Source organism: Ranitomeya variabilis, chromosome 3 (genome assembly GCF_051348905.1).
Source record: "Ranitomeya variabilis isolate aRanVar5 chromosome 3, aRanVar5.hap1, whole genome shotgun sequence".
NCBI lineage: Eukaryota > Metazoa > Chordata > Amphibia > Anura > Dendrobatidae > Ranitomeya > Ranitomeya variabilis.
This window is the reverse complement of record NC_135234.1, coordinates 206,648,329-206,658,388: the sequence shown is the minus strand read 5'-3', so window position 1 is coordinate 206,658,388 and position 10,060 is coordinate 206,648,329. Positions and strand designations below refer to the sequence as shown.

Genomic DNA, 10,060 nt, shown 5'->3' with positions numbered 1-10,060 from the left:
ATAGCACCATCCCAGTTGCTGGCATCCAGGAAAAAGCGGACCGCCTCCAACCCATCCCTGTGACCAATACGGGTGTACAGAGATTGTATATCAGCGGTAACAAGACACATATTATCCTCCAATTGTATCCCATTGATCCGACGGAGGACATCCGACGTGTCCCTGGCATAGGAGGGGAGCGACTCTACCAATGGTTTTAAATAATAATCCACAAATTTGCATATGGGGTCACTCAACCCTCCCATACCAGAGACTATCGGTTGGCCCGGTGGGTCAATGGGATTTTCATGGATCTTGGGGATGAAGTAGAGTGTTGTCACCCTCGGAAATTTTGTAAGTAAGCCATCCAACACATGTTTAGGAATGATGCCCCTATCATGAGCATCAACCAAAATCCCCTCTAACTCATAAGAAAAGGCATTAGTTGGATTACAGTCAAGTTTTTTATATGTCTCCTTGTCCCTTAGATGTTTAAACGCTTCTTTCTTATAGAGAGCACTGTGCCAAAGAACTACATTTCCCCCCTTGTCTGCTGGCTTTATAACTATATCCTCATATTTTTTGAGTTGTTCAAGAGCCAATCTTTGTTTAGATGTTAAATTATCATTTCTACGTTTCGTTGATATTTTTTGGAAATCTTGTAACACCATTTTAGTGAAAATTTCCACTGCTGGACACACAGACAAGGGGGGAAATCTGATAGACTTAGGTTGACAGTCTCGTGGGAAAGTACCTACCACTTCAGATGTTTGTTCGTCTAAGAGATCCTCCAGTGCCATCAGTGCCTCCCTTTCTACATCATCACCTGTGGGCATTTGACCATCTTTTTCAAATAGATTCTTAAGGATCAATTTCCTTGAGAACAAGTATAAGTCCTTGGTAGCTGTAAAAAGATTGAACTTACTAGTTGGGGAGAAAGTCAAACCCCTTTGTAGCACATCCAATTGATCACTTGAAAGGATATGATGGGAAAGATTTATTACCTCTAGGCAATTTATCCTTAAGAAACTTTTTGAAAAAGATGGTTAAATGCCCAAACATCTGAAGTGGTAGGTACTTTCCCACGAGACTGTCGACCTAAGTCTACCAGATTTCCCCCCTTGTCTGTGTCCAGCAGTGGAAATTTTCACTAAAATGGTGTTACAAGATTTCCAAAAAATATCAACGAAACGTAGAAATGATAATTTAACATCTAAACAAAGATTGGCTCTTGAACAACTCAAAAAATATGAGGATATAGTTATAAAGCCAGCAGAAAAGGGGGGATATGTGGTTCTTTGGCCCAGTGCTCTCTATGAGAAAGAAGCGTTTAAACATCTAAGGGACAAGGAGACATATAAAAAACTTGACTATAATCCAACTAATGCCTTTTCTTATGAGTTAGAGGGGATTTTGGTTGATGCTCATGATAGGGGCATCATTCCTAAACATGTGTTGGATGGCTTACTTACAAAATTTCCGAGGGTCTCAACACTCTACTTCATCCCCAAGATCCATAAAAATCCCATTGACCCACCAGGCCATCCGATAGTCTCTGGTATGGGAGGGTTGAGTGACCCCATATGCAAATTTGTGGATTATTATTTAAAACCATTGGTAGAGTCGCTCCCCTCCTATGCCAGGGACACGTCGGATGTCCTCCGTCGGATCAATGGGATACAATTGGAGGATAATATGTGTCTTGTTACCCCTGATATACAATCTCTGTACACCTGTATTGGTCACAGGGATGGGTTGGAGGCGGTCCGCTTTTTCCTGGGTGCCAGCAACTGGGATGGTGCTATTTGTGATTTGGTCACGGAACTTCTGACATTTATTTTAACCAAAAACTTTATTGTTTTCAAGGATGTTTTCTACTTCCAGCAGCGCGGCACTGCCATGGGCACGGCCTGTGCGCCCTCTTTCGCCAATCTCTTCCTGGGGTATTGGGAGAGGTGGATTTTTGGCGGGGGAGGGCCATGGGCCGCAGACCATGTGCAGTGCTGGCTGCGCTACATTGATGATTTATTCATCATATGGCAGGGACCTGATGAAGCTTTGCATGAATTTATGCATCTATTGAATGAGAATACGTACAACATCAAATTGACGTATCAAATGAGTAAGACCGAGGTGGATTTTCTGGACATCAAGATTGAGGTCGATGGTGATCGTTATTTGCAGACTGATGTCTTCAGAAAGTCCACATCGGTCAACTCGCTTCTGCATGCTGATTCAGGTCATCCATATAGTACAATTAAAGCCATCCCAGTTGGTCAGCATCTTAGGATGAAGCGGATCTGTTCCTCCACCACCAAGTTCGAAGTTCAAGCAGCTGATCTTAGGACTAGATTTCAAGCTAGGGAGTACAGCAATAGGAGCATAAAAAAGGGGTATCTAAGAGCTAAATATGTACCACGTGATGAACTGTTGTGTTCTAGTAAGAAAAACATGAAAGTTACTGAACAACAGAATGTGGTACGATTTATCCACCTATAATGGTGAATGGTCCACTATGAGAGATTGTCTCCAAAGACATTGGAGCATTCTCCAAAGTGACTCATTGCTCTCTAAATGCCTCACTAGCTGCCCCGCAATGACTGCTAGACGAAGTAAAAATATTAGACTTGTTGGTGTCAAGTCACTATATCCCAAAAGTGAGTAAATACAATTTTGGATCTGGTGGGCCACCCCATGGCTGTTTTCCATGTGGCGATTGTGTTTCATGTCAAAATGTCTGCCGCAGTGCTACGTTTGATTCAGCTGATGGTAGAAGAACTTTTTCCATCAACTACCATATAACCTGTAATACCACCCAGGTTGTATATTATGCTGTATGCAGCTGCCCAAAAATTTATATTGGGTTAACATCCCGTCGTTTGGGCACACGCACACAAGAACACATGCGTGATATAATGGCTGCTAAAAATGAGACTGACATGACACAATTGAAAACAATACCACGTCACTTTAGACAGTTTCATGGTTGTAACCCTAAGTCCTTTGTGGTACGTGGAATTGACCTTGTCCAGTGTGGCATTAGAGGTGGTGATGTTAAGCGCATCCTGGCACAGAGAGAGTGCCGCTGGATAACCACACTGGGCACGATGACGCCCATGGGTCTTAATGAAGTGCATGGATTTTCTTCTTTCTTATAATGATCTGTGTAGATATATATATATATATATATATATATACATATCCTATATATATATATATATATATATATATATATATATATATATATATATATCTCCTGCGGTCTCTGCTTTATTTTATCAGTTTTTAATTTTGTATCTCTGTCCTGTATTATTTTTAGTGAGTTTATTATCCTGACCATGCTCATATGATTCCTGACATTGTGGACACCAATATGAAATTTGAATATGCGAAGCGTTTATAATATCACCCTCGAATGGAGGAATTATAGAGACTTGGAAGTGGACTATACAAGTTGTGGCAAATTTGGTATATACAGGCCAATTATGACATCTATTTTGATGATAACTAATAGAGCACTTGTTACTTTGGAACAGCATATATTCTGTTTTCTGTTTTTTCTCATTTACTCTGTATGTCTCTAATGCCTATTACTGTGTCACATTAAGCGTTCCTCATTGTTGGCTCTCTAATGTGTATCGCCGGGATATTTTATAATATTGTGTTCATTATTTTTGTCTTCTTAATAAGTTTGTGTACTATTATCATATATGATACATTATGCACTTTCACATTTCTTAAGTACACTTCATTAATAGTACTCCCCTGCCGGGCTCGCCACCTGATGATGGACCTCAGTTATGGGGTGTGGGTGTTGCTGGGATCCATAGCATGGTGGTAGAGGTTGGATATCGGGGACTTTTTGTCATCATCATTATGATTTACGCATGCACACTAATTTGTTTTATATGGTTGGCATATGTACGCCAATACACATTTATCTATGCACATTGTTGCACTTTATAGCACCTAGTCACTTTATATATATTATATGGCGTTTTCATGGACCGACATACAGGGCTCACTGCGCTCTTGGTTTCCTGTCTGACGGCGGTCCTGCGTTGTGTGTTGTGGGCGTGGCGCCGGCCCGCTCACATGACCGGGATCTGCTGGACGGGTGTGAGACCTGGAGCGCATAGATGAGGATCTGTCTACGGTCCATGTATGCGCACGTGTTATTTTCACTTAGTCACATGATCGGATGTGACCATTATTTAGACGGGACTGAGATCTTGTTTAAGCCACGCCCCCCGAGGAAGCGGTAACTACTGAACGCGAAACGCGCGTTGGGGTACGTGACCAGGATCCAGACGGGACCTCTATTCTGTATGGGTAATTAACTTCCCCCTATTGCACTTTTTGTACATGGATTCATGGCGATTACAGCAGCATTCATAATGCGCTTATACTAGTAAGGTGTGCCGCCTGATATCGGTAGAAACTAATGTACACATGTTGGCAGCACACTTGCTGCATGTTTACTAATTAGCAACTACTTTTGTTACTGTCCTGGTCTGTGTTTTCAGGTCACTATTTGTATCTATGGATTAAGTAACAATTTTTATAAATTTCTATATCATAATATTGTGTATGTGAAAATTATATGTTTTCAATAAACTTTATACTTTTGTTTTACTCTTTTGGCCATTTTTGACTTATGGTTCTCCTATTTTGGTCATTGTATATAGAGTTTGCACGGCTGTGTCCTAGATGTTATGTACCTAAAAGGCATATTGCAGGCTATTGTTCCCATCTGTAAGTCGGGAAGTTCTTATGCTGTCAGATGACCATTAAGAAAATGTATGTCTGACCACTGGGAACCCCCACTCAGTCTTATGATTGGTTGCTTCTATAATTCCTATAATAAAGGCTGGCCATATACGAGGGCACATGACATAGAATGCAATGTATGGATCTGTTAGAATCAAGGGCCAATCTGAGGCTTCTATTTGTTGGGGAAACCAAATTTGCTCTATAAAGCCCTGTGAAGATATGTACAGAAGCTCGGTATACTGCTATTTCATTATAGACTGACTATTAACTTCATTCAAGGTGTCAAATATTTATTTTAATTAATTTATTAGTCCCTATCAGTATGTCTTTGGAGTGTGGGAGGAAACCGGAGTACCCGGAGGAAACCCACTCAAACACGGGGAGAACATACAAACTCCATGCAGATGTTGTTATGGGTTAGATTTGGACCTCAGCACTGCAATGTAACAGTGCTAACAACTGTGCTACCGTGCTGCCATAAAGTCTTCAGTGTGGCCCCAAAGATGATAGGCCATGTGACGAAGACATAGGTTCATCCTTGAACACTTCTAACTGCATAAAGTCTTTAAGTGTAATGTCCAGTAATGAGAACAGAAACCGAGCCCGGAATCTGTCTCTGGATGCACTAGGAAACTCACTTGTTGAGTTAGTACATCTGATTGCAGAAAGTTCAGTAAATGTCATATCCAATAGTGAGAACAGAAACCGAGCCCGGAATCTGTCTCTTGCGGAAAGTCCAGTAAATGTCATATCCAATAGTAAGAACAGAAACCGAGCCCGGAATCTGTCTCTTGATGCACTAGGAAACTCACTTGTTGAGTTAGTACATCTGATTGCGGAAAGTTCAGTAAATGTCATATCCAATAGTGAGAACAGAAACCGAGCCCGGAATCTGTCTCTTGCGGAAAGTCCAGTAAATGTCATATCCAATAGTGAGAACAGAAACCGAGCCCGGAATCTGTCTCTTGCGGAAAGTCCAGTAAATGTCATATCCAATAGTGAGAACAGAAACCGAGCCCGGAATCTGTCTCTTGCGGAAAGTCCAGTAAATGTCATATCCAATAGTGAGAACAGAAACCGAGCCCGGAATCTGTCTGTTTTTTTCTTAAGCGCAGGTCATGTGATCATAACACAGAGGCCACTTTGATTTTGATTTGTAGAACAGTCTTCAATTCCCTGCAATGGTGGAGCTAGTCTGTGGTGATGAGAACTAAAGTAAGAAGAGGTAAAGTGTTATTTACAGCAGGAGTGAGAGGTGCAAAGCAAGCAAGGCATTTACTAATCTTCAGAACTATATGGCTACAAGAAGATATCACCAAATATTACACAGAACCTTATGTTAGTTTGCTTTTTTTTTCTTTTTAATACAATAATATACATAGTTAAACACAGTTTTCACAACCAATAAGGTAATATCGTATTTTGCGGATTATAAGATGCACCCCAAATTTTGGAGAGGAAAAGAGATTTTTTTTTATATAAAATGGTGGTGCACCTTATAATCCGCTTTTATTGGAGCTTACCTCGGGGTCAGTGGCAGTGGAGTCGGGTCCCAGGTGCAGGAAGCTAGTGGTGGCAGAGGCAGGAGTGGGGCAATTGCGAGCCTTAGGATGGTAGGAAGTAGTGTTCGGCAGTTAGGGGGCCCCACCAACATCTTGTGAAAGCGCGGAGCCCCCATACTTTCCATGCTTTTCAATGCAGTGAACTACTGGAAAATGGCCGCTGGGGGCAGCGAATGCGCAATTGAGATCTTGGGTGCAGAGATTTCGAGAGCTGAGATCTCAATCCCCGCACTGCTAAACATCACCTCCTACTAGCCTTGGACCAGCAGCAGCGTCCCACTCCTACCACCACCACCAGAAGCTTTCTGCAGCAGTGACCCTGGGACCCCGCTCTACAGCAGCCGTTAAGCTACATTTGGGTTATAAGATGCACCCCCATTTTTAGACCAAATTTGGGAGAAAAAAGTACGACTTATAATCCGAAAAATTTGGTATGTTAATCTTGGATAAAAGTAGGTATAGTATTGTCCTAATGATGTCCTAATAGTGTCTGTTGCATTTATCAGTTTCTAGCTAGCAACAGGTTATGTAGATGTGAAGATGCTGGGTACTACATTTACAGATAATAGAACATATTCTAATCCAATGAGGGGCTTTATTTTAATTCTGGGAAAAAAGAAAACAGAGGCAATCACACTATTTACTACTGTCCTTGACTCCCGGACCGCTCACTTGAACCATCCGACACGCGGGAACCAAGGGTGCTACGCCATATGAAAAAATCCAATAGTAGCAGATAGAAAGGTGGCACTCACTGTCCGTAATAAAAGTTTTATTCAAACTTAAGTGAAACCATGCATGCAGGAGGATCTCAGCCACATGGACGACGATAGCCGTTTCGTGTCAAACTACGCTTCAATGCGTCCTAGTACGGTTGAATTTAGTTAGAATAAAACTCTTTTTTTACACGGGACGGTGAGTGCCACCTTTCAATCTCTATTATTTAGTTTAATTCTGCAAGAGACATGAGAGTATAATGAACATATTTCTACACGCACCTTCAGACTCCATCTCTGCACACTTGCGGTCATTTTCAAGAAAGACGGAAGTTGCCAAAAATAAACCTCCTCCAATCGCCAACAGAAATGGACAACTCGCAAGGGCGTACTGCAGACTGTGGAACCTCGATAGATCAGAATCATCCTTTCCTGCTTTGATAAGATCAGATATCTGTAGATATGAAGAGAATAATTGTTATGTAAGGGATGGATAATAACTTTCATACATATAAATACATTAGGAAGATTGCACCAAATTTTTACCAAAAGATTTTACCCGGACAGCAGCCACTGTATACTTGTAGAAGGTCTGGTGACTAAAAGGTCATGGAAGGACAAGGTGCCTCACTACAGATAGTGGAGGAGCTCCCATCCACCAGAGCACGAACAACACTGGTTCCAATACACTCAGCCTCAGATCATGTGGCATCCTTCTTCAGCAGATAATCTGGCATAGCACCAGGTCATCTTGTCTTTGGGGTTTTGTCATGACCACAAGATTAGAATAGTTTTCTTGTATATACGTTCTATTTGTTTTCTGTCGGGGTAATAGATTTGTACTGGATGTGTACTGATTCTGCATGTTTGTACTGAATGTATGCAGCCTACAGATGTAGCATTAGTCAAATTACCATTTATTACACCATAAACATTCATGTATAGGAAACAAAGTTTATTTTGTTTAAAGGGAACCTGAGAGCAGGATTGTGCACAGTAACCTACAGACAGTGTCAGGTTGGTGCCGTTATACTGATTAAAATGATACCTCGGTGGTGCTCTTTTTTTAAGATAAATATATAATATTCATTAGGTAAAATAGGGGGCAGGTCACTAAGGGATAAGTGACCTGTCAGAAGCCATACTGGTAAGATAAATATATAATATTCATTATCATTATGTAAAAAAGGGGGCAGGTCACTGAGGGATCAGTGACCTGTCAGAAGCCATACTGGTAAATACCTATAATCAGAGCACCACATGAAGACCCCCCACAGGCAGCCCTGGGGCACGGGCATATCATTAACTCACACCTGAAAATAAAGAATAAACAACAACCACAAGATGGATTTCACCAACCAAGGTATAATTTTAATCAGTATAATGGCGCTAACCTGACAATGGCTGTAGGTTACTGAGAACAATTCTACTGACAGGTTCCCTTTAATGTGGAAACCCCAATACAAAGAAAATGAGAGTCTCTTTTACAGTAACTACAGACGCATGCTATCTGTATATTCTGGATTCTGTATGCAGAAATGGAGGCTACCACAAAAATACAGCTTCACACAAGGCACTGTATGAATAAGACCTCATGCTAAAACAGATGTTCATATTTCATTCTGGAAGCAATAACATCTACTTACCTTTCCGATGACATTGCTGCCCTCAGCTGTCACCAGCAGGCCAGACACCATAATAACTATGGCCTGTCCTGTAGAACGTCTTCTGGGAGATACCACGTACTGAAACAATAGGAATCGGATAATACGAGTAAGTAGAGGAAAGACACAAAACCCAACAAAACAAGAGATCTTGGACAAAGTGATCATCACATAGAAAAATGAAAATCTTTGAGACATAAGTAAACAGCTCAGTCGCGAGGAGAGGACTTTACAAATATAGTTTAGAATTTGCATTTACTCACCAGTCTGATGTCAGCTGCAATGGCGAAGTTCAGGGAAAGTAATATCTCTACGATGATTATAAAGACCTGCAAAGAGTGAAGAATATGATATATATATATATCTTTATGTATTGAATGCTTCTCCATATTGGGGTATGAGATATTCCATGTGCACATTACTATAATAACATTAATTGTTTTGCTTTTTAATCTATTCATTCACTCCAAATCCAAACATTCCTAGACCGCCCCACCATGTACCGTAACAATGATAGCTAGTGCTCAATACATCGGTTTTAATATAGATTCAATAAAATATTACAGCAATCTGTAAATCAGGACTTACATAAGAGGCCATGAAGCTGATATTTGCAAGAAACAGTGCCAAATACAAGAAAATGGAGCCGATCAGCAAGCTAACTGCGCAAACTTTTGGATCTCCACGAGGGTCATATTTCTTGTATATCTCAGCAATTTTCACTCCTGCTACAATTCCAAAGGCGCTGGAGGAGACAGCAAATATGCCGAAAATCAAGCTGCAAGGAAATGTGTTACAGAGATTAGTAAAGGAACTCCAAGTAATGGATTATAAATGATGTATTAATTCAACTAATGTAGCTTCTTCAGAGAATTGATGATTGAGCATTCTTCATGGGTACAGTGCCATATCTCTACTAATTATGTCTAGATCCTAACGTTAGCAGAAGTCATTGTGATAATCTGTAGAACATACAGGAAACTAACTTTACCTTAACGTTTTAATGGCATGAGATATGTTGAATGTTTAGTTCAGATATATTATGCCAACTTTAGTAGAGACTTTATGAAAAAGGTAAGTTCTCTTGAATTAGTTGACAGATCTCCAGGGCATAGTGTAAGTCATTCAAAACCTACCAGCCAAATGCAGATTCAACGAGGGTGAGGAAGGTGTCAATGGATGGAGAGAAGTGGTCTAAAATGGAGGCATGACTACATGAGAAATATTTCTGTGGGAAACTCTGTGACCTGTGAATGCCCCTCTGTACTGGCAATTCTGAGAAGATGGCAAGTATGAATTGAACTTTGTTATAACATGGTATGTAACAAATTGGAGAAAATTTACTAGGACAATAATTTTTTTCACC

At 40.7% G+C, this 10,060-nt stretch overlaps 1 protein-coding gene across 1 annotated transcript; it reads right to left on the bottom strand.

Moving 5' to 3' along the window:
• Positions 1-5,039: 5,039 nt before the first annotated feature.
• On the bottom strand, positions 5,040-9,463 carry LOC143818073 (protein spinster homolog 1-like). The gene is made up of 5 exons (XM_077299498.1): positions 9,283-9,463; positions 8,958-9,023; positions 8,677-8,775; positions 7,313-7,484; positions 5,040-5,962 (listed from the first exon to the last, which is right to left on the bottom strand). Exons 1-5 carry the CDS (start codon positions 9,292-9,294, stop codon positions 5,943-5,945), a joined length of 369 nt encoding a protein of 122 aa, XP_077155613.1. The 5' UTR covers positions 9,295-9,463; the 3' UTR covers positions 5,040-5,942.
• Positions 9,464-10,060: the final 597 nt, after the last annotated feature.

What these genes read in the sequence shown, in the direction of transcription:
- LOC143818073 (XM_077299498.1), bottom strand. An exon ending in GCAGCAATGTCATCGGAAAG is followed by an intron (nt 7,485 to 8,676) that starts GTAAGTAGATGT and finishes TCATATCTACAG; the next exon opens with ATATCTGATCTTATCAAAGC. An exon ending in TGCAGAGATGGAGTCTGAAG is followed by an intron (nt 5,963 to 7,312) that starts GTGCGTGTAGAA and finishes TTCTTACTTTAG; the next exon opens with TTCTCATCACCACAGACTAG.